The 24,529-nt window shown below is 39.7% G+C and overlaps 2 protein-coding genes across 6 annotated transcripts in view; both read left to right on the plus strand.

The window, feature by feature from the left end:
* The first annotated feature begins 363 nt into the window (after nucleotides 1-363).
* LOC106522859 (protein VPRBP) lies at nucleotides 364-21,126 on the plus strand. 5 transcript variants are annotated; one of them, XM_014016062.1, is made up of 30 exons: nucleotides 364-527; nucleotides 2,213-2,409; nucleotides 2,514-2,590; nucleotides 2,739-2,812; nucleotides 3,226-3,339; nucleotides 3,941-4,078; nucleotides 4,839-5,477; nucleotides 5,562-5,663; nucleotides 6,734-6,892; nucleotides 7,322-7,501; nucleotides 7,982-8,091; nucleotides 8,207-8,306; nucleotides 8,477-8,646; nucleotides 8,741-8,865; nucleotides 8,976-9,052; nucleotides 9,254-9,379; nucleotides 12,103-12,258; nucleotides 12,346-12,972; nucleotides 13,137-13,414; nucleotides 13,527-13,725; nucleotides 15,241-15,323; nucleotides 15,417-15,501; nucleotides 15,611-15,844; nucleotides 15,971-16,064; nucleotides 16,194-16,298; nucleotides 16,893-16,966; nucleotides 17,216-17,302; nucleotides 17,430-17,615; nucleotides 18,712-18,847; nucleotides 19,137-21,126. In XM_014016062.1, exons 2-30 carry the CDS (start codon nucleotides 2,219-2,221, stop codon nucleotides 19,220-19,222), a joined length of 4,812 nt encoding a protein of 1,603 aa, XP_013871516.1. In that variant the 5' UTR covers nucleotides 364-527; nucleotides 2,213-2,218; the 3' UTR covers nucleotides 19,223-21,126. The 5 variants fall into 5 exon arrangements, with proteins under 5 accessions (XP_013871516.1, XP_013871513.1, XP_013871512.1 ...); XM_014016059.1 differs by lacking the exon at nucleotides 364-527 and adding an exon at nucleotides 760-892 and having other exon boundaries at nucleotides 17,430-17,627; nucleotides 18,730-18,847; XM_014016058.1 differs by lacking the exon at nucleotides 364-527 and adding an exon at nucleotides 760-892.
* A 1,301-nt stretch (nucleotides 21,127-22,427) lies between these two features.
* dock3 (dedicator of cytokinesis 3) overlaps nucleotides 22,428-24,529 on the plus strand; it is a gene marked incomplete in the record, with an annotated part of 147,558 nt that continues 145,456 nt past the window's right edge. The window contains 1 exon segment of the mRNA XM_014016064.1: nucleotides 22,428-23,022. Coding sequence (XP_013871518.1) covers nucleotides 22,986-23,022 — 37 coding nt within the window.

The following is a 24,529-nucleotide window of genomic DNA, read 5'->3' on the forward strand; positions in this document are numbered from 1 at the left end:
TTATATTAGGAAATGCTTAGGTTGCTTACAAACTATAGTGTTGTTAACATGTATCAAAAATAAGAGTTTTTGGTTGTATGGAAATTGTTGTTGTTTTGTCAGAAGTAGCAGAATATTTATTTTGTAGTTTTTTTAGTTATTTTTGCAAATTTATTTCTTTGATTTCTCTTTACATTACCCATCATCTCGCTTTTTATTTCTCAACTTTACGCCTCAAAACAGTTATCTAAAACGGCTCCATGTTTGAGTATTTCTAAAATCTAGGTACAACAAATCCTTTTACCTTTCTGAACTACAAGGCCCATGATGCAGTTCGACGTCTGTCGTCATCTACCGTCGCCTCCCATTTGGTGACGTAGCGCACGAGTCGCCGGGAGAAGTTTGAAAATAAACGTGAAACTTTTTGCTTTTTCTTCTTTGAACGTCCAGACTGTTTTATTTATCGCTTTTCGGACACGTTTGGGTGTAATTTCACGAAAACGACGAGTCGAAGTCCGCAACACTAAGCAGAGGAAGCGCGTTTTCAGGTGAGTAACGTTAAAAAACATTGTGTAAACTCTTGCTAGCTGAGCCTGAATGTGACAACATGAGGCTGTTTTTTGTCAGATTCTTCTCACACTCGCTGAACTCCGCGGCCGCACCGTACGAGCTTATCTTACCGTAACATTAACAGAAAGAGATACTAGTGCTGAAGAACTAGGAGGGTGCAGACTTTTAGGACTTGAAGTTGAGCTCAGCAACGGAACCGAGCAGAAAGTGTCATTTGGAGCGGCGGCTGACTGACCGCAGGCCCACCTGTAGCCTGTCGGGGGYTGTTTTTCAGCTGTCAAAACCTCTGAAACCACTTGCTGAAGAGATGAGGCGGCGTCGGGCCACAGCCGGACAACTGATGGTGAGATAGTTGAGGGAAAGAGAGGATCTTTCTACCTCAGATTCAAGCAAATAGTTAACTTTTCCCACCCACTTAAAATAGAAGTGGTGTAAAGTAAATAAATGTAATCAGGAAATTAATGTAAAACTGACTTTCTTTATTAGACAGGGGTCTGCAACCATTTAAAATGACAACTTTACCTTCTTTCCTTCTAAACAAAGTTAACATAGAGCAAATAAATTTACCTGAATCTTAAAAATGTGCTTCATAGATTTAAAATTTTGTACTAAACTATGTGTAGGAGGATAATATTATTATTGATGAAGCATTCATCAGATTTTTCACTAATTTTTGTTTCTTTATATTGCAACATAGTTTTGAAATGCACACATTTCTATTAAATTCTAACAAAGATAAAAAAAACTATAGTTTGTGTTGGGTTGTATTATCTGCATTATTTATTTTAAGTAATATAAGCTGCCCATTAAGAGATAAATAAAACACTAGATTACAGGATCAACATAAAAATTGAGATCAGTTTGTTGGTGTTTTTTTATTTTCTAAATAGAAAGCCACAGCCGTTATTTATTTAACCTACTCCGGTGCTTAGCTTTTATTAGAGGCATCAATAKTATTTTAATTTATCTTTTTTATTTTATCAAGTGTCTTGCTAAAAAGCATTCCAGTTGACCTTGTCAGAATCAGAATATTTTATTGAACCTTGAGGGAAATTACAGGTATTACAGCTGCAACCGTTCAGATCAGAAAACTGTGAAAGAAAAAAATAAGCACACTACAATAAAATAAGTATAAACACCCAGGATTACAAAATAAACACACTTATGTACACATAAGCAATGTACAATAAAAATAATAGAAATATTAAGAAAATGTGTACAGCATGTAACGAGAGATGATGTTTGGTACATTGCACGTTTGGTGAGTGTCATGGGTAAAATACAGTAAATTAAATATAAAAAAAAAGACTAAAAATAAAAAATGTACAGATGTATTAATATATGTACAGATGATCTAGTTTCACATGTTTAGGGAGGAGTATGACACCTTTAGATTTCTGGGTTGTTTCAAATTGAGTAGATGATGATTTTACCAAATAAACAAGTTTAAGAGAGAACTTTGTTGTTTTCAGCTCCACTGGTTTATCTTCAGGCTCATTAGACATACCCCACCCTAAAGTCTGGAACCATTAGACTGAGCTGTGTGTACAGAATAAAAAAAAAAGGCAAGAGGAAAACATGCAAACCCCAAGCCCACCCCGAGACCTTCCTGCTGGGAGACAACAGTGCTAACCGCTAAGAACCTCTTGCTTCTGTCTTCCAGGCAGCGATGTCCTCCCCGTCTGAAGAGCCGTCACCCAGTATGTCTGCCGTCCTCTCGTCTGCGCTGACAGCTGCTGTGTCGGCTGCCCTGGCGGTGGCCACAGCGGTGGATGCCAAGGCGGATCTTGCCAAACTGCTAGACGAGTGGGAAGAAGCGCGGCGGGGCGCCACAGAGCAACTGGTGCCCGTCCTGACCAAGTCMGAGTCTTTCCATATGTTTTTTCTGTTTGTCTGAATGTTTGTCGACGCCTCAGCCGTGTCTGAAGTCTGATTTATTTGTTTGTTTGTTTGTTTGTTTTCAGAATATCTGAACTAATTGAACGGGAGACTACAGAATATAACAAAGCGGACCCAGATCCATTTGATGATCGTCACCCAGGTGGCCACTGGTGCACACAAATGTGTTTTTAAACTGCAGTAAACATTAAAATCCAAAGCCGAGCAGACAGACAAGATTCCATAAGTCTGTTTAACTCATGAAATTAAGGAAAAGATGTTGAGTTTCTGGATTGTGTGTAAATTTGCAGGACGAGCGGACCCGGACTGTATGCTCGGACAGCTGCTGAAGATGCTCTTTATGAATGACGACTTCACTAATTCGGTAACAGCTGCTCGTTTCTTTTTTTCACTTTTTGTTTCTTCATGTAGCAGCATAGATTTGAAATGCACATTTCTATTAAATTCTAACAAAGATAATTTGTAAAAATCTAAATCGAACAATTCAGTGACTGATTAATGTAGTTTAATTCACTTCATGAGACTAAACCACCACTTATTAAAGAGAAATCTTGTTAGATGTCAGCAGTGATAAACACATGATGAGTTCTGAACCAGCAGGATGGATGTGCTGAAATGAGATTTGGCCACAACAGCTTCAGCTTATATAACTGTAGGAATCTGTGTTAACATCCAGAATCCAGGAGGACACTTTCAGGGATCATTTAGACTTCAGGCATTTAGATGCTGCATTTAAAACTAACAGAGTTGCTTTCATTCATTTTTGTATTTTTGCAGCTCTTGGACTCTTACATAATGTCCAGTCGAGAGCTGAACCTCAACACAGYGGCCTGTCGGCTCCTTCAGAACATCATGCCGGCTCTGGATGCCACTGTGGTCTTTGAAGAAAAGGTAAAAATGAAATGATAATTATTAGGTGAAAGCTTCAGTATTACCATTTAAACTTCTTTTACAAGTGAATGTTTAAAGTGCCTGTGATGTGTATATCCTTCAGATACATAAAGTAAAATAAAACAACTTTATGTTTAAGAAATTTTGCATAATACACGTGATTTTACTCATTTTGTCACATAAATCACATATTTTCTTTTGAACTTGGTTCAGCTAAAGTGAAACAGGAAGTGACATCAAAGGGGAACTGTTTAAGAAAGACAACTCTGTTCTTTATGGAAACAATATTTAAACTTTAACTGTTCTTCGTCTCTCTGATGGCGACTCAAAATAATCTAAAGAAGCATCAGATTCTTCTCTACAGTCTGTCTTAGCTGTTGTAGCAACGCTCTGTTTACATGCAGACATTCCCCTTTGACGTCACTTCCTGTTTCTTCACATGCAAATATCTCAACAACTTTCCATCTCAGCAGTGTGAAATTAGTTTTGCAATATGTTGTCAATGTTATCTTTCCAAAAATGTGTTCATATTTATTACTAATACTGTATTTTATGTCGCTGGCACTTTAAGCGTTATTTTGTTTAATGTGTGTGTTTACAGGAAGGCCTCATTGCAAAGTTGTTCAGTTGGGCCCRTGAAGCTGAGCGACCGCTGTGCATCTACGCCACAGGCCTGCTGGCCAGAGCCATGAGCAACCAGGATGTGGCAGCCAAGTACAAAGAGGAGAACGTTCAGCTGGTGGGTCTCGCACAGAGAAAACACTTTGATTTACTTTTCTTGTGTTCTGCGATTCACGAGGAGTTCAGACCAGCAGGCATCTGGTCAAAGAAGCATGTTGTGAGGAGATAAAACCAGAACACAAACAGCTGTGGATAAAAACATATTTAAGATTTAGATTGTTTTGTATCCATCTTTTAGATAAAATTCAATTTCTGTGTTTTAAAAGTAGTTCAGTTTTTAAGGATTATTTTTTTGTTTTTTGGTTCACTTTTTTGCTTGGGACAGACACAAACAGGGAGAATACAACAAAAGGGAAACTAGCGAGATGTTCACATTTTTCATGTAAATCTCAAAAAGTTTATATTTTTATAAATTATTTTTCTTATTATATCATACCTAATATATTTGAGTTAAAAAGAAACATATACCATAGCTGTTAAAGTGATGCTGCCTCAGCTGGATTCCTCTAAAATTCATTGTGTTTACAAAGATAGAGCTGCTAGAATGTCTGGGTTTGGATCTGGGCCTCAGTGTTGAGAAAATATCACAAACAATATTGTTTGTCTCACTTTTATTAGAGAATTTTTACCAACATATATTCAACAATGGATATTTATCAGATTTGTCGGCCTGTTTATTAAAAACCAAAACATGTTCAGAGGTTTTACTTGTCTTCAAAAATGATAGAATTTAAAACTATAATTACCTTTTCATTGCAAAGTCTCAAAGTTAGTTTTTTGAAATAATTCCAGCCACTTTGCTTGTTTGCAAAATTCAGGTTTCCATCATGATTAATCGTCTGCGTGAGCTGCAAGCCTCAGAGGCCTCAAGCCACTTTATTCCCACCCAGACTGGCCAGAACCTACCTCAGGACTCTCAGGATGAAACCGATCGAACCTCAGGCGTCGCAACAACGCGACAAAGCAAGACAAAGCKGGAAGACGCTGGCGAGGAGGACGAGGGGAAAGGAAAGGATGAAGAGAGCAGCAGCTCTGCAACAAAAATCAAACCTCAGTTCCCATCGTGTTCAACACAGAGAAATGATGGTTGTAGCAGCAGCCCCACCTGCCAAATTCCAGACTCACCTTACCCCCCAGAAAGAGCAGATTCAGCCTGGAAGAAGATGGAGGCCACTCAGGGAGAAGGAGGAGGAGGAGGAGCGAAGAAACAGGCTGTAAAAGAGAATGGGAGGAAGGCTAAGCAGAAGCTCAACTTCACGGTCTCCTCCAGGAGGAGTGAGGAGGAGGAGGAGGAGGAAGGCAGGGCTGAAACCAGCAAACCACAGCCCAGCAGCTGGTCCTGGTCTGAGATGAGCTCGGTTCTGATCGGCTCTGATTACTGCCTTTCTCCTCTGAGCCCCGCCATGGAGCAGAGGCTCATCCTGCAGTATCTGACCCCCCTGGGAGAATACCAGGAGGTGAGGGTCCTAACCACAGAATATGACCTCAAACAGAACAAGAAGAGTTTTCATTACAAACATTTAATACTTCCATCTTTACAGCTGCTCGCAGTCTTCATGCAACTCGACACCCGGTCGCTGCTGATGAATTACATCGAACTCAGGAAGACGAAACACGTCCAGCTCACCTTCGATGCTCTCCTGGTAAGACTGAACTGGTTTATAAATTATTTATTTAGTTTTTTACTTAAGTAACAGAAACTACTTGTATATAAGGAAAAGATAAATCGGTTCTGGTTTGTGTTCTTTAAACACAAGGTTTTTCATTGTTTTTATCAAGTAATTTACTAGTTTATTAAATTCTCTAAATCCCAACAGTCAATTAAATGTCGTCATCAATCTGCAAATATCAGTTTTGGACTTTTTTTAGATTTATATTTGAAAATTTCTAAGTGGGGGGAAAAAAAGCTCAGTTGAAGATAATTTCTTGGGTTACAAATTAAAAACTCGTAAGATATTTAGTTCTCAAATGTTACATTTATTGTTGCAAATAATTTAAAAAAGACAAAGTTTAAATGATCCTTTTGAACTAAAACTACATTTTTTTATATTTAAGGCTGGTTTTGGTGTCATAAAATACATTTATTTATTTACTGTATAAATATAGTTTGTGTCATGTCTTCAGTGGAATTATGAACTAAATTTTGTAAGTCATCAACTAACTTGGTAATTTAGTTTAATAATCATATTATGAGACCTATCTCGTAACCAGATTAAAATGATGTATGATCTATAATTAAGCCACCCTCCTCGCTCACTGAGAAAGATGCCTGTGGGTAAAAGATAATCTCACATTTTGTGGGCGGGGCTCTGCTGTTTTATTTAGCTAACCGGGTCATGGAGATCATAAAAACAGGAAACCTTAATCCTGATATATAATAGCAGGTTATACAAATGTTTTTGCAGTTCTATGTTTATACTTGTGTTTCTACATTCTGTAGAGCAAACCAGCTACTAATGAACATTTTACAGTGACAAAGAACGTCAGAAGAGACAAAGTAATCTTTTGTTTTGAAATGTTTCTTGTGCATAAATTTCTTTTTTTCTTTTCTTAGTTTCACAACAAACTCAGTGTTTGAGCGCTTTACTCCCAGTTTAAAACCTTATTTATTTTAAATGCAAATTACCTTTCTCTTCTAAATGACTTGATATTATTTGCTTGTTCTTATATGATCATGTTCGTTAACACCTGCTTAATTTGTGCGTTCTCTCAGTTTCTCTCTGCGCTGCTGCTGCATAAAAAGTTTGCTGCAGAGTTCATCGCTCACGGAGGAGTGCAGAAACTTCTGGAGATCCCGAGGCCTTCGATGGCGGCGACAGGAGTTTCTCTAAGCCTCTACTACCTGGCCTACAACATGGACACGATGGAGAGGGTAYGGTCAATGTGCACAACAAACATCTGCACATCTTATGTTACAGTTACATACTTTTGAAGAACTTTTCAGCTGAAGATGTTGAGGTGATAAGGATGGATAGAATTAGAAATAAGCTCCCAGAAAGTAGTCAGTGAACTCACCTTTTACAACTGATTAACTTCTAAAGTCACCACAAATCAAGATGGCCACCAAGCTAATTAACATTAGCAAACAAAAAGGGCTCTTCTTGACTTCCAGAGGGAACAGTCATAACTCTCAAAGAACATTTCAGACTCAGAACTGACCAAATCTCYTCCTGGTAAACCAAAATGATCACTTTATAAAATTTCCGTGCCACATACCGTAAGTTGAGGTGCGTTGCGTGGCTTGGACCCGCTCATATCTGCTTGCAGTTCTAATTCTCTGTTTCTTTCTTTTTGCTCATAGGTGTGCATGCTCCCAGAGGGTGTGCTGTCAGATCTGGTGTCCTACGCTCTGTGGTTGCTGGAGTCGTCCCACACGTCAGGCGTCTGCCACGCCACCATATTTTTCTCCATTTCATTCGCATTCAGGGCGGTGCTGCAGCTGTTCGACCAGCAGGATGGCCTGCGCAGACTCGTCAACCTGGTTAGTTACAAAAATCATACATTTTCCAATTAGTTGTTGCAATTTTTGTTATTTAAGAAGCGTAAAATAATGTGGAAATAAGAGTAGAGATCCTGTTTGTAGAAAAATTCATAGAAGAAAGTTCTTACTGTAGGTCTGAAAGTTAAACTTTGTTCCTCACCTCATGTTAATGTTAGCTTAATGGAAAAGCCTCAAAATGCTAACGTATAAGTAAAAAAAAGGTTGAAAATAATGACAGAATGCTGAAAGCTGCAAAATCTAAAACTGATTTGTTAAAAACTAAATGAAGCCAAACACTTGCTAATAGCTAAAAGAAGCAATACTCTGGCTTAAAGCTAAAAGAAGCTAACTGTAGTTAGAAGCTAAAAGTAGCAAAATGTTTAAAAGCTAAAAGTAGCAGAATAGAAGCATAAATGAGTGTCTGCCATAAACCTTTCAAATTAAAACCTTGTTTTATTGATGCCTTCTTCCTCCCTGCAGATCAGCACTTTGGAGATCCTGAACACAGAAAACGAGGCGTCCGTAATGAACGATGACCRGGTCTTCTCCAGCCGACAGACGGTCCGGCACACGTGCATGGCACTGCGCAGGTAGAGCAGTAGATGCTTGCACTGAAGCACAAATGGTTCATGAATAAATGCAAAGACAGAGAAATTAATTTCAAAGTTAAAATTCAAAACTGCACCATGGGTTGATTTGTTGAAGGTACTTCGAGGCTCACCTTGGAGTGAAGACTGAACAGGTGAAACACTCCCTGCACAGCTCCGACAGTGGCTCTGTTGTTCCCCACCAGCCCCCTTACAAGGTATAAAGTTTGTCATGTGTCCCCTCTGGTAAATTAAGTTTTCTTCACTTGGTTAATAACATGTATCAGGTGTCACATATACTTCCTATGGAAGCACTTTTAGAGGTTTTCTGTCAGTTGTTAACTTTTATTATAAACTTTCTTTAATAAAAGCCTGCATGTGTCTCCAGGGCTGTACGTACACCAGAGAGCAAGTAATTGAGATGATGGAGTTTCTTATCGAGTGCGGACGTCCTCAGTTCCACTGGGAAGCAGTCGAAGTCTTCTACAAGCTGTCCTGTGTTCCTTTAATGTTGCAGCTCATTTCCAGAGCTGCCGACTGGAAGACCTACATCGGCAGGTAATCTGACCCTTTGTGAACTAACAGAACCCCTAAAAACAAACGAGCTGAACAAAAAACTTCTTTTACTGTTCTTAATTATTTTTTTATGCAGGAGCGACATAGCGCGCTATTCATTGGACATCCTGGCTATCTTGACGGTGGTTCCTAAAGTCCAGTTGGTGCTGGCTGACACCGTAGAGGTTTTGGATGAAAACAGGTCGACTGTTTCCACAGTAGGTCAGAAACACTTTCCAGTTTATATTTAGATTTTAAGATAAATGTTCAATTTTTAAAATTTAAGTTTCAGAAATCGTGTATTTCACTGTATTTTTGTCTTTCTGCTGCAGGTATGAGCATCATTCTGGGTGTTGCTGAGGGCGATGTGTTTGCTAATGATGCTGAAATTCAAAAGTCTGCGCTACAAGTAAGCAAATCTGTTGCTATTCTAAAGCAATGCATTGTGGGTTAACAGCATGTGGGTGTATAGCCTTAAAGAATGGCCACAATAGCTATTGAACGTTTTGGTTTAGATTAAATAACTGCAACGGTCCATGTTGCAGTTCAGTTTAAATTCTTTGGTTTTTGACAACCTTTGACTCTCATCTCGTCCCTCTTTYTGCTCCAGGTGGTGATAAATTGTGTGTGCGCTCCAGAAAAAAACATCAACACCCTTGGTGTTTTTGCACCAACATTGTTTAAGTTGGTGCTGACCAAGATGTGGCAACTAGTGCAGAGCAATAATGGTATAAAGGTAAACCGTTCAAATATATGTATATGTGCAACAACAACAACAACAATAATAATAATAATAATAATACATTTTTTTCTGCTCTCGGAGGAGTAAGACACTTTCCTTCTCTCCTGCCCTCCTTTATCTTTCCCTGCTTTGCTGCTTTGAGCCTTCTCTATGTTTTCATCCGAACCGAAAATTATGGATTTATTTATGGATTTGGTTAGCTGGTCTCTTAATAAATTTTTGGAACAATTCTTTTTCCATGGGAGGACATGTGGGACCTCTGTTCTGCTCTGTTCAACTAGCATATATTGGATTCTGATCACTGGATTCTACAGATTGGCTTGGTGGTCTCCTGGGGCCTCATGTATCAACGGTGCRTAYGCACAAAAACYTTGTGTACGTCATTATCCACGCAAAACTCCGGATGTATCAAAACTCAACTGAACGTGGAAATGTATGCAGCCCCACGCAAACTCCAGGGCTGGCGTACGCACGTTTCTGTGGCTTTGGTTCCATTGGTGACACTTAGAGGTGATTCTGAGAAACTGTTCATGATGTGAAAATGATTATTGTTCACAGCAGACACACATGGTTAACAATTATTACATCCACATGGACGCAGTTAAATAAAGGACGCGCAAAGTTGTGCCAAAAATACATTTAACAGGAATGGATTCAGMYTTACTGGAGGATATAATAAATAGTGTAACATGCAGAGCTTTTATTTATAAACAGATAGAAATTTCTGATGACGAGTGGCTCATCAGCCGTTTTGAGGAAAAATAATTTTTTAGTTTGGCAATGCTGCGCTCTGGGAGCGCGACGCAGCGAGTAGCCGCGTGCACGTGCAGCAGCAGTGGTTGAACTGGGGTTCCACAGGAGCTTTCCAGAGGGAGCTGGCAGACCGATCGGGACTGTGTCAGTCCAGTCCACCCAAAGCTGAATCATGACCAACRGAATCGTCTCATCCATATGATTCTAAAGGCTGAGTTATGGTCGCRCTCTGGAGCGCGCGCACTCTCGACGGCAGTGGAGGTGTTTCATACTTGGCGTTTACGTTGTTATAGATTTCTCCAAAATGACACGTGGAAGTACACKTTACAACTTGTGAAAATGCTGTAAGTAGGAGAGCAAAAGCTTGACAGACAAAGAGACTGCACACAAAGGCTGCGGCGCGCGCAGCGTTTGTGGGGACTCTCCAACATCACGTCACGTCATGTGAACTCTCTACTGAGACGCAGAGACTCGTTTCTTAATATCAGCTACGAAATAAACTAAGATCTATGTTCTACCAAACATTTAYGTTCCTCTGTGTTTACAGTAATTATGGTAATAAACTCATGCGCAAAGTTAATATTTTCAGACTCAGAATGGATGGATGAGCCGGTTGCGCAACACAGCAGCGTGCACACAATCGCTCGTTCTTTGCCTGATAAACATATTTTATTCCTATTTTTACTTAGGATTTTTTTTCACACACATTATATTTAAATCATTATTTTTATGACATTAGAAATCATTTCTGATCGCACAGGGATCACTCAAACGTGTCCTTCACAAATGCAGGAAGTAATTTGCATCTATTTAACATGTTAATGAAGGCGTGTCAGGGGAGGTGTCTCACCTGCGCTCAGTTCCACGTTAATTGTGATGTACAAAAGCAATGTGCGTGGATTCAGGCGTACGCACAGTTTGATACATCTGGATTTTTTTGTGCGTACGCCGTTTTCTGGGTTTGACCATATGCCAGGTTTCAGTAAGAAATCCACGCAAGTCGTTGTACATGAGGCCCCAGGTGTTCTGCAAAACAGCGTCGGTGGCTATTYAGACCATTTCCTGTCTGCCTGACCACTATGAAGGATTGCTGTTCTATCAGCACTCAGACTCACGTACTGTGCGAGCTGGACTCGGTCTACAAGCGGTTCCCTCTAAACTGAGGGTCGCGGGCCGGCTATGGTCCCTGGACTTTGCTGGCCAGATGGAATTGATCTTGGAGAAGCTGATAGCTCGGCTTGGTAGGATTGTCCACGTTATTTGTCTGATTGGATTTGCCACATTGAGATGTACCAGCAGAAACATTTTCTTCTGTTCCCAAACAACTGATTACAGATTGCACCCCCCCCCCCCCCCCCCCCGTGGCCTTGAAAAGCTGTGGATCTAATTTCTCTTAGTGTTTATGTTGAGGCCCCCCCCCCACCCACACCACACACACACACACTTCGTCTAATCTGATCCCCTGAAGGTCAATCGGGAGCTGCACAGAATGAACAATCAACACCAGTATTCTGAACTGTGGGGTTTTTCTTTGGGGGACTCGATTCTTCGGACTCTTTCTTCATATATTCACACAAGTGCATACAACATTCATGGCTTCAGATACACGCCCTCTAAACTCACTTACTCCTCTGGCTAATAAATTCTTGCTCTGCAGAGGTTTTTTCTATAAACACCATAGTGTGTCACATTTCGTTGATAGAATGTTTTTTTCTCATCTAACCTTGTGTGGTATTTAGTTTTTCTTTTTAAAGGTAGCGCGACCCCTGCTGTTTGCCGCATGACCTGCTGACCTGTTACCCCATGTTTTTGTCATGTGTGTCTTCTTGAATGGGTGTTCTTAAATGTAATTTCATTATGCTCCGTACAATGACAATAAAGGCATCATCAAATCAAATCAAATCAAATGGGATGTCTTGTTCTCTTAGATGTCATTGTTTTTGTTCACCTCTTGTGTCCTTCAGGTGCTTCTGTCTCTGCTGTCGGTGAAGGTGCCCATCACAGACGCAGACCTGATCCGTGCTCTGAGCTGCAAGGCTCTAGTTGGACTTTCCCGCAGTGCTGCCATCAGACAGATCATCAGCAAGCTGCCGCTCTTCTCCAGTGGCCACATTCAACAGGTGAGCTCCAGATGTTCATYGCTGGAGAAAAATCCCTGAAGGTTTACGGACTTCACTTACCATGCGTTTGTTTTCCTCCCTCTGCAGCTGATGAAGGAGCCGGTGCTGCAGGACAAACGAAGCGAGCACGTGCGCTTCTGCCACTATGCCGCCGAGCTGATGAAGCGAGTGTCCGGCAAGCCTCTCCTCATGGGGACTGACGTCTCCCTGGCTCGTTTGCAGAAGGCTAATGTGGTCGCCCAGTCACGCATCGCATTCCCCGAGAAGGAACTCCTCATCCTGATCAGGAACCACCTCGTGGCCAAAGGACTCCACGAAACGGCAAACACCCTCGTCAAAGAGGCAAACTTACCCTCGGTGTCTTCCCTCTGTCCAAACTCCTCCTACGTTTCCCCTCTGCCTCCCGCTTCAGTACCCAGGACTTGTCGGTTAGCCGGCGGGATCGCGGCTCGTGTTGCCGGCCATTTTGGAACCTCTCCCGTGTCCTCGGGTGCGTCGGCCTCTCGATCGCTCGTCATTCCTCACTCATCGAGCTCCGTGGCTTCTACCTCAGCAGTCCTGACTCCTCATACCCCTCATCCTGCACCTAACGGACAGGGCTCACATCCTGTCGGCCGGATTCTGTTCTCACGTGATCGCCCTTCGGGCAGCTGCAACTCAGGGAAGAAACTCCGTGCACTAAAACAGAAATCTGACCACGGTGCTTTTATACAGGTTGGTGATTTTTTGTATTTTTTTTTKTTTTGTTTTCATTTGCCCAGTAGTTTGATTATTTAAATGTTACACTAATCTCAATCCAGCCAAACATTTAGATGTATGAGTTAGCTAAAGTAGCACCAAACTGCATTAAGAGCTAACGTCTTCATCTCCTCGATCAGACTCCAGCTATAAAAAAACAGCTGGAGCTCCACGTTCCTTCCCCGCCGACCTTGGACAGCATCATCACAGAGTACCTGAGGGAACAACATGCCCGCTGCCGCAACCCTGTCACCACCTGCCCCCCGTTTTCCCTTTTTACTCCTCACCGCTGCCCCGAGCCCAAGCAGAGGCGCCAGGCATCACCCAACTTCACTACCCGCCTGGGGAGCAGGGTGCTGTACCCAAAATATGGAGGCGTGGACAGAGGGTGTCTGGATAGACACCTGATATTTAGCAGGTAATAAAATGTGACTAAAATCTAATTATTAGAAGAATTGCCTTAAACTAAATAATGTCTGGTGCTGTGAAAATTCAGTGTGTGTTTTTTATGATTTTCTTCTTGCGTTAAGGTTTCGTCCCATGACTATGTTCCACGAGGGCGATGGAGACGAGAGCAGCTTCACCTGCTGTGCCTTCTCAGCCAGCGAGCGTTTCCTGATTCTGGGGACCGTCTCCGGTCACCTCAAACTCTACAATATCTTCACAGGACAGGAGGAGGCCAACTACACCTGCCACACCTCTGCCATCACGCACCTGGAGCCCGCCAGGGTATTTTGACACACAAACAGTTTAAACCTTTTACAGATAAACTGGTTCAACTGAGTTAGTTTTATTATGAAGAAAATTTTTAAATGAAAGAGTGTCTGAAATCTTCCAGTCTGGTTTTAAACATTTACACAGCACCAAAACAGCTTTAGTGAGGGTTTTTAATGACATCTTTTTAGCAAATGACTGGTCAGTTTGTGGTTCTTGAGCTGATGRACCTTACTGCAGCCTGTGATACTGCTGTTCAGTTTTATTTTTTATTATTTAGTATATATTTTATCCTTTTATTGCAGTTAGAACCCTGTGTAGGGATTACTGGAACAGCTTTAGAGTGGTTCTGCTCTTACTTGAGTAACAGACGCTTTTGTCTAAATGTTGGAAATTTATTTCCACTTCAGCATCTCTTGAGGAGTCTCGCATGGTTCGATACTGGGGCCACTTTTATTTTCAGAATATCTGCTTCGACTGGGGTCTATTATAAGGAAGCATGGTCTTTACTTTYGTTGTTATGGTGATGATTGTCAGATTTAAATGCACATGAAACGTACTGATAGTTTTATAAAGACWCTGTTGAAATGCCTGGATGACATTAAGGCCTAGATGGTGTCAATTTTTTCAAGTTTTAATGATGATAAAACTGAAGTGATTTTGTCCAGCCCTGGTTCTATATCAGGATCTCTCCCTGTGAATCTTGGCTCTCTTCATCCATATCTTAAACAATCTGTTTCTAACCTGGGGATGATTTTGGACTCKGATTTTAAGTTTGATAAGCAGGTCAGCTCTGTCGTTAAAGAAGAGTTTCTTCCAGTTGAGGCAGATAGCTAAACTTAAGCCTGTTTTAACCAGACCTGACCTTGAGAGAGTAGTTCATTACAACCAGACATGATTATTGTAATGCATTTTATGTTGGGGTTAGTCAGGCCTCCCGTTCACGTTTGCAGCTTGTTGGAAATGCTGAAGCTCAGCTTTTAACAGGAACTAGTACCTTTGAACACATTTTACCAGTTTTATCCTCTCTTCACTGACTCGCTGTGTGTCAGAGAATAGAGTTTAAAACTTTTTTGATGACTTATAAATGCCTACATGAACTTGCACCATCATATCTCTCGGACCGACTTCAACTTTATGTTGTAGGATGAAGCTCAGAGGAGATCAGCCTTTTTTGGGCTGTGGCACCTAAACTTTGGAACAACCTGCCCGCAGACAATAGACGGGCGTTTTTGATTCTGTTTCCACTGGCTTTTAATACAGCTTGAGTTCTTAGTTCCCTGATGCTTTTCCTCAACTTGTTTTCTGTGAATATCTCTGTTTTATTTTTTGTTTTATGCTGATGGTGTAAAATGTGAAGCACTTTGGTCAGCTGCTGTTGTTTTTAATGTGCTATACAAATAAAATTGAAAGATGTTCTAAWATAACGGTATCAGGAAGGACTAGTTGTAAATCTATGTACTTTCTGTCTCTTGTCCAACGTTTTTTCTTTAATAAACACACATTCTTATGTTTATTTGTGCTTCTCAGAACGGCAAACTGCTTCTCACCTCTGCCTCCTGGAGTGTCCCCCTGTCGGCTCTCTGGAGCACGGAAGACGTCTTTAGCATGAAGTAAAACAATCATTATTTGTGTAATTGYACACATCGGTAACAATCCAGAGGGATGTTGTGTTAATTTGTTTTTGATGTTTTCTTTGTCCCCAGGAACTCCTTTGCAGACGATCACTACGTTGAGTTTAGTAAACTCTGTCAGGACAGAGTCATCGGCACCAAAGACCAAGTTGCTCATGTAGGTACCGCTCATTTTTCAGTGTTTGTTGCTGCTAAAAACCTGTCCAGATAATGTTTACTTCTTTTAGTTTCTGCACAGCTTTGAAAGGTTCTCTTCTGTTCTGTAGATCTACGACATCCAGACAGGTCAGAAGACTCTGACCCTGATTGACCCCGCCCTGGCCAACAATTACAAGAGGAACTGCGCCACCTTCAACCCCACCGACGACCTGGTGCTAAACGACGGCGTGCTGTGGGACGTGCGGGGGTCGCGAGCCATCCATAAGTTCGACAAGTTCAACATGAACATCAGCGGGGTTTTCCATCCCAACGGCCTGGAGGTCATCGTTAACACGGAGATCGTATCCTCCACGCCCTAAATGCTGCTGCTGTCCTGAAACTAACGAACCAAACGTTACAGAAAGTATCAGTGTCTCGTTTAAAACAGTAAAAAACTAACCGTTGTTGGTCTTGACAGCAGAGATCAGTGGGATCTGAGGACCTTCCACCTCCTGCACACGGTTCCTGCCCTGGATCAGTGCAGAGTGGTCTTCAACAGCAACGGCACCATCATGTATGGAGGTACGAGCCCACGCGTCTCTTCTCTAACCGACAGGGACAAAATTTAACTGTCGTACACTGCGTCACACTTCACGCCACACGTCACGCCACACAACACGACACACGTCACCTGCTCTTTTTCATGCACAGCGATGCTACAAGCTGACGATGAGGAAGATGTCATGGACCAGCAGATGAAGAGTCCCTTTGGTTCATCCTTCAGAACCTTTGATGCCACAGACTACGAGCCTATCGGTAAGTTGTTCTTACTGTAGTTAGTTAAAGTGATTTATTTTCACCTTTTGAAGTGTTTATTTACTGTTTTTGTTTTTAGATTTAAAAGAACTACTAAATGTTTTATGCTGCAGTAATTATTGTTTTTGGCTTTCATAAGATTTCGAGGTTGTTTAGATCAGGGGTTCGCAAACTTTTTGAGTCTGGGGACCCCTTGCAAGGGTGAAAATTTTCCAGGGACCCCCTCATAAACCCCATGCTATTTTAAGAATCATTTACTGTCATTTTATCCTCTGAATTCCATAGAAATGTTTTTTTGTTTGTTTGTTTTACTAGTGCATTGTTACCCATATGCATAATTTTTAAATAAAAACCAAATTAACAATTTATTGAACTTTTTTGAAGACCCCTGGGGGTCCTGGGACCCCAGTTTGAGAACCTCTGGTTTAGATGTTTTTATCTGATTACTGTCTGATAATGCTAACTACAGGTCTTAATTCCTTTAATGCACATGGAAAACCTTTTCCTGGCTCACCTTTTTTATTTGCATTTGTTTGGTGGTTGKGTTGTTAAAGATAATTATTTTCAATGTATTTGTTGTGTACTGTTTACCAGCCACAGTGGATGTAAAGAGAAACATCTTTGATCTGTGTACTGATACTAAGGACTGCTACCTGGCTGTCATAGAGGTACTTTTGTTTCATTTTTACCCTTTTTGTCTTATTAAGTAGTTATTTGGCTACTCAGCTCATCTGAAGCATAAATGATTAGAATTTAAAGTTCAGTTTCACGATAAATAATAAAAACATTGTTTGTTGCATCATATAAATGTGTAAAAACCACTGAAGTTTTACTTTTTAACTACTGGAAGTGACTTTCTTCCATTCTAGTTAAAAAAAAAAAACTACACAACTGATGCACTTCCTGATTCTGTGCAGAACCAGGATTCAATCAGCTTGGACACAATCTGTCGTCTTTATGAAGTGGGCCGGCAGAAGTTGGCCGAGGAAGGAGGCGACGATCAGGTGGGATTTCTTACATTTACTCTGAAACGACAAAAAGAAAAACAGATCTGCCCCGAGCTCTGCCCTGGTCCACGCTTGTGTCGGGGGTTTGGATATTTAGTTTTCAGCTCGTTCTGTTTTCTTCCAGGATGATGAGGATCAGGACAACAATGATTCCTCAGACTCAGACGACGACGACGACGACGACGATGATGATGTGCTCGATATCGACCCCCTCATTCAGGAACTCGCAGATATTGAAGAACAGGAAAACGAAGAACGGGAAAACAGGGACGGCGCTAATTTGCCTGCAGACGAAGAGGTAGCTGAAGAGGTAGCTGAAGAGGTAGCTGAAGCTTCCCCGCGCTCTGTGCTCTCACTGGTTAATTTAGAAAATGAGCCATAAATCAACATTTGGTTTAAAATGAAGTCATATTTATTGTGTGAACGCTTCACAAGTGTTCACACTATTGAATCATTTTTTCTTCCGTACGTTTTTTGACACGCATCTCGTACCACAATTTTTGTGGTGTTTTAACAATTCATACATCAAAACGTTCAGCTCCTTCAAGATATTCTGACTGTGACTTTTAGTATTTCAGCTATTTATACTTTTTCAGCCTCAATTTTCCCATTGAAAATGAATGGAGCTATTTTCAACATCCTTAAAATCCTTCAAAATGTTTCTAAACCTTTGCAGCACCTTACACCTTTTCTTCTGGTTTAGCCTCCTTGTGCTAGTTTTAGCTAGTTTTTAGTGATAATTTTAGCTATAATTCAGCTTCTTTCTGATATTCTTCTGCTGTTTTCTACTTTTATTGTGCTTCTTTCTGCTAATTTGAGCTATTTATGCTTCTTACAGTTTTCTGCTATATTCAGCTATCCTCTGCAATTTTAGCTAATGTTCAGCTGTTATTAGCCAAAGCTAGCTTTTTTTAAGCTAATTTTACATTTTGGTGACTTTTCAGCTTCTTTCTGCTTAGTTCAGCAAACTTGTGCTCCTTATGCTTCCTTGTGCTGATTTAGGAATTTCCAGATACATTTTAGCTGTTTTACTGCACATTTTGGTGGTTTTAGCTATTTTATAACAAATTGTCACTTTTTTGTATTTCCATGCATCTTTTTCTGCTAATTAACTTTTTTTATACCCATTTTATCATCTGGGTGTGAATTACAACTTGTGCCTGCTAACTTTAGCTTGTTTTTCAGCTAATTTTAGCTTTTTTCTGCCTTTTCAGCAATCTTTCTGCTCCTTTCAGCTATTTTTCTGCTAAGTTAAACTTTTTAATGCTTCTTTCAGCTTTTCAGATTGAGCTCACATTTTTAGCTSCATTTCAGCAGCTTCCAGCTAAAGTTTTCAACAATAAGCATTTTTGCAGGAAATACAATTTCTTTAGTTTAACATGATGTTTTTGTAAATATCCAGTCAGTCTTTGCTTCCTCTCCAGTTGGCAGACATTTTCGGCAGCAGTAGCAGCAGCAGCAGCAGTGATGACAACAATAACGACGACGATGATGATGATGATGATGATGACTCCGATTCAGATCAAGATGGAGCTGATGCAAGTAAGTAACTGTTATTAATTGGCTGGTTATTGGTTGTTTCTTTTGAACAATATTATTATTATTTTAATGTTTTACCGTCTCTATAAATTAGTTTTTGTGAGAAGAAGTTAAAAAACAGAAAAGTCTGTATAGAAATTAATACAGAGGGAGAAAAAGGTTTTATTTTAACTTCTTGTTTTGCATGATTTTCAGTTTATGCTTTGATATTCTAAAGGTTTCAGCTCTTTTTAGGCAGATAAAGTAATTTTAATAATTGTTTGTGTAATCGGCTTCAAACTGTGTGTTGCAGTTTTTGGAGACGGATCTGATGATGATGATGATGATGATGATGGCTCTGAGCTGTTTCAGTCCCTCCCTGACAGATGGTTTTCATGACATAAATAAAAACCTGGCCCCTCGTCCCCCCTTGCTGACAATGTGAATCTGTCTTTAGAGAAATGACAGAAAATTGAACCTTAAATCCACAAATTTCTAAAAAAAAAAAAAAAAAAAAATTGCAGACATTAATTTTTTCTGCCTCTTGTTTCAGTATTTATAAAAGTTTTGAAATGTGTGTTTTATTTGGCAGAAATGATGCTCTGTTTTTTTAGTTCAAATCAGAGAAATGTGAAACCACACAGATGACCCTTTTTTACCTTTTATGCAAAACAATGTAAAATATTAAGGTTTGTGCAAAATATAAAGAGTATCTCTACCCAACAAATGTCTTATTTTTATTAAACTGTTGTCTTGTGTTGTTGCAGTCACTGTAGGTGATTTTATATTTTCTCTCTAATGTGGAAATGTTTGACTTTTAGATCAAACAAACTAAAGATGATGTCCAGCAGTAAAAAATAAAAATAATTCTGAAACCAGCAGCTGAGTGAGTCCACAGAGCTCAAACTGCAGCAGATAATCTGAATGTGAGTCTGAGAAAGATTTGTTTATTTAATTTAGTTATTTTCATGTTTGCAGGTCTTTTTCAGGGATAATTTTACTTTTTATGAAAGAAAACATATAAAGTAATCACAGCAGATACTGTTTTTATTAATTTGAGTCTAAAGTTGAACTAACAGCACTGAATATTTGGATTAGTGTTTTTTAGTAATTTTTTTGAGTGTGTTTTCTGAAAAAAAGATAATTGTTTTATTACTTGTAAGTTTTTGATAAAACACAAATCTTTGTTTAAAAAAAATCGTCAAAAACCATAAAATCTGTGCAGGATGAGCTGGGTAAAATGCATCAAAGCAACAGTAAATCTACTTTATTTATCTTCTTATTTCAGTGTGAGGTTTTTGGTAAAGTTTTTAATGATTTCATAGATTAAAAAGAAATGAAGAAATATAAAAGATGTTAAAAACCGAAAAAAAATCAAAATTTTATTAGTTTTCTTTCTTCATTAAGTTATGAATATTCTAAACTTGTTCATTTGTATTTATGAATAATCTGACATCTCAACACGTTTATTTTCTTTCTTAATAAATACTGACAGATTGGCCCTTGTCTTCCACCAAGTTTTTAATTTTGGCTCCTGTTTTGTAACATTTGCTCCGTTTGAATTAATTTTTTTGTGTTTTTTGTAGTTTTTAGTTGTGTGGATCTGAGGTTAAAGCCTGGAGTTTAAAACTGAGATGCAACRGTTAATTTGGTGCTCAAGTTCTTCTAATTTCAATCAGTTCTTTGTTTTTCTGTGTTCTCACTTATTGAAAAGTCTTCCTTTACAGGAATTTAATTAAACTAAAGTTTTTCAGTTGCTACAGGGTTTTATTGAACACAAACTTGTTATTACAGTTTTATATTTGTTTACTTTGTTGAACAATATAATTTAACAAAATAGCAATCTTTGGTTTGAAGGTACTTTTCATCATCAGCTAAAGCTCTTCGCAGCAGTTTGGCAGCAGATCATGCTGAGATTAACTGACATAACGGACAAACTTTGTGCTGTTTTATTCTGAAACAATCAGAAATGAAGAGCTCCATTTTGGTTATTTTAAGCCATAATCATCGTTTTATTTATTTATTTATTTTAAGAGTGAATTCTTTTGGTCACATGAATACAGTTTTCAAAACCTGAATGAATGTATCTTAAGATTATCTGTACAGCTGGACAATGTTAGCCGTTTACAGCTTGAATACTTTCAGGTTTCATTTTAGTTGTTTTTTTAAGGGGGCATGGGGTCAATTTTGCAGCTGTAAAATGTTTTTTTTAACAGATTGTGTCTGTAAATATGTTTGGATTGTTTGAATTGATTACATTTATCAGTTTGTTCTTTTTAAAATAAAAACATTTATTCTGTGCAGCTTGTTAGTGTCAAACAACTGAAGTTGATTAAATCAGGGGAGATGTGCTGCTTTATTTTCATATAATAAAATGAACAGATTTAATGTGGTTGGCACTAATAGTTTATCTTTTTAACTGTTTATAACTACACGGATAAGTAAAAATTAAACATATCTAAGTTTATTTGTATTAGTGCTAATTTTTGGTGTTTAATTCTTACTGCAAAAGAATTGACTGTTGTGCATAAATAACCAGAACACAGCATTAATTTAAAAACATTTTTTCGTYTTTTTAAAATGAAAAATATTACTGCTGGGTTTAATGGTAGAAGGTGTTTTGTCTGAGTTAATCTCACCACACAAACAAGAAGTGAATTCTTTTAACATTTTTTCCCTGCAGATTATGTGTGGGTGTGCTTCTCCGGGATGTCCACCAGAGGGCGCCATTCTGCAAACATTTCTGTAGCCTCCAACATACTGATACATAAATAAACATGAGCCTGTAAGTAATAAACGAAATATAGATGGTTGATGTGAACTCAAATTAGAAAACCTGTAAGCTTTTTATGTGGCTCAACCATTCAGCACAAATTATTTATTTTATTTATTTATATTATTTAGGCACATATGTTAGGGAATAAGAGTTACAGTAGCTTGGTAGATGTAGGTGAACGTCTATTTTATTGATTTATCTTTTAGCATTCAATCAAGTTGATTCATGTCAATATTTGAAAGAATGCAAAATTTATTGTTTGACAAAAATGGTTTTTCCAAGTTACTCTGAATTCATCATAACATTACGATTTCACAAAAATCCTTTATTTCCACTAAATGTCTTTTTCAAAATGATTCTGATTCCACCATATTTGTTTCCCTAAAGCAGTCAGCCTGATATAAATTCAGCTTCCACCTGGTTTTCAGAGGATTCAGCCTTTGTTTACATTGAATGCATACCCGCTTTTCAGAATTTCATTTCAATATATTTGGGAAACCGCTGGAGTTCTCTCAAACTGCACCAATGAGTTCATGCTTCTTTTTTCATCCATTTTGAAAATATTTTTAAATGTGCCTTTAAAGCTTTTATGTGTGTTTTTTTCACCCGTGCGTCAGAGAGCACGCGCCACGGTCTCTCCCATAAATTATGGAAGATCACCTGCTGTAATTTAGCCTCGCGCGTCATCCAGTGAAAACCTTTAACCATCAGGTGGACCCGTCCTGCTGCGGAGCGGGAAACCCACTGAATCACAGGCTGCCCTCACCTCCCTCATCCTCTTCAACCCACAACGCACAGACAGGACTGTCATTGTTTCCTCCTCCTCCTCACGCGCCGGGACAAGTTGAGTTAGTGGCAACTCGCGGACGCATGCGTGCACGAATCGTAAGTAAGAAAAGCGAAAAGCAGGACTCGGATGCTGCACGGACTGAGGTTTCTCCGAGGTTTGAGGAGACCGGGCGGTGGTTTTCAGCTCTTATGTGGCGCACTTTATTTTTATTTATTTATTTATTTATTTATTATTTTTTAGTTGTGGTCACAACCAGGGCTCCTGTGTAGTCTGAGCTCACCCTGACGCCTGACCAGCAGAGATGGACGGAGCCAACGCGCCATGCGTCGACCCAAACCTCCTGACGGGATAAACAAACCCTCTCCTCTGCTGCGCGCAGTTTATTAAACAGCCAAACCTCGTCTTGAACAGCTAAAATATTCACATTTTCCTCCCTCCCATCCTCCGGAGGGAAACTTTTCCTCTGCTCCCATCTCYCTCCTCTCTGGGTGACAACTCTGCGGGATTTCCATGAAGCGACGCCTCGGGTGAATCGACTTTTCCGGGGGATTTTTATTTAATTTTTATTTTGTTGCTCTGGTTCCTGCGGGGGCATCATGTGGACGCCGACGGAGGAGGAGAAAATCGGCGTCGGTGAGTTTGATGTTTATTTATTTACGCGTTTCATTCCTGAGCAGAGCAGTTGYGCCCTCTCATTCTTGGCACAGCGTATGTTAGCCAGTGGGATGCTTCCAGCTGCCTCTGCATCACGGATGACTTGCTGGTAAATGATGTGAGAAGGAATCCTCTGATTCTGCAGAAGTGAAGCTGTGGGTCTGTCCACAGCTTCACTGGCATCTTTGGGTCTTTTCTTTGGAGAAGTGGAGCAGCAGGGCTGCTTGAAGGAGGCTTTGGAGCTCTGGGCTGCAGCTCTTTTGGGGGCACCATTGACATTTTTTTCTTAAAACATACAAAGTGATTTCAAGGTTTCCAATCAGACAGAACAGAGCTTCTCTAAAGAGTGGAYCTGAACTGTTCCTCTGTTTAAACTAAAAAACAAAAAGGTGTTTTTATTCCACACATCAATCAAAGTGTCCGACTAAAAGAGAAGAGGTCAAAAAAAGATAAGCAGCTGCTGCACCGGAGCAGGTGGAGCAGCAACTGCTCTTTAAAGTGGGGGGAGCAAATTAGGGTTTTTGCTCCCCCGTTACTTAAAAACATTTAAGACATTTTAGGTGAACTATCCAAGAGTTTATATGAAGTTATTTAAGTTTTGCAGCTTTTAATGTGGGTTTCATGCAGGTTTCTGAGACTCTGTGAGCATTTTTAGTCATTTAAACTAATAATGGACAAAATCTGAGCTAAAAAACAAAGTTTTCTAAATGTCTACCTCTGGTTTCACATCAGATTTTTCTCCTGGTTTATTTCTTATAAAACCAAAGAGGAGACCTTTGGGGGATTCAGATCCAGGCCTCTCACATGAAAGCACAATACAGAATCATCCTCCTCAGTGTCCTGATCTCACCCCTTATTTAATGACATAATTAGGCACCAAGGTAGGTAACATCAGCAGGAACAGTAATATTTTCTAAAGGTGAAAATATTGAGTAAATGATGCTGAAAATGGAGGAGAAGAAGAGGAAGATCTGAGGGAGGGGGGACGCTGCTGTGACCACTGAAGGGAGGCGATAATAGAGAATAAAAATACCAACATTCACAAGTTGAAATTGTTTCAGTCGCACAAGAAACGTTTACAAGATTACACGATAAAAGAAATCTGCTAAATTCACATTTTTCATCTTTTTACCTTTAAACATTTGATTGTTTGTCAGTGAAGTGGTCTGTGGTGTGAGTGTTATAGTGCAGCTGTCACAAATGAACTGCAACATGAGGCAGGCTATTTGTTGAAGCCAGAAACCTCGCTGCAGGTTACAGATACAGTGTTTTGTGATATAAAGTGTGTAACCATGGAGAAGTGAAACGGMTGCAGCAGGAGGATCCAGTGAACGGACAGAACGGTGAACTGAAGGGACGAGCAGCCAGAGGTGATTTATCAGCCAGTGTTGTGTTGCAGCATAATGATGCTGAATGGTTTCAGATGAGCGTTGGTGGTTTAGGGCCCATTAGTCAATAATCCACAGTTCAATTATTGCCTCTGTCT

This window comes from Austrofundulus limnaeus, unplaced genomic scaffold (assembly GCF_001266775.1).
Source record: "Austrofundulus limnaeus strain Quisiro unplaced genomic scaffold, Austrofundulus_limnaeus-1.0 Scaffold137, whole genome shotgun sequence".
Lineage (NCBI taxonomy): Eukaryota > Metazoa > Chordata > Actinopteri > Cyprinodontiformes > Rivulidae > Austrofundulus > Austrofundulus limnaeus.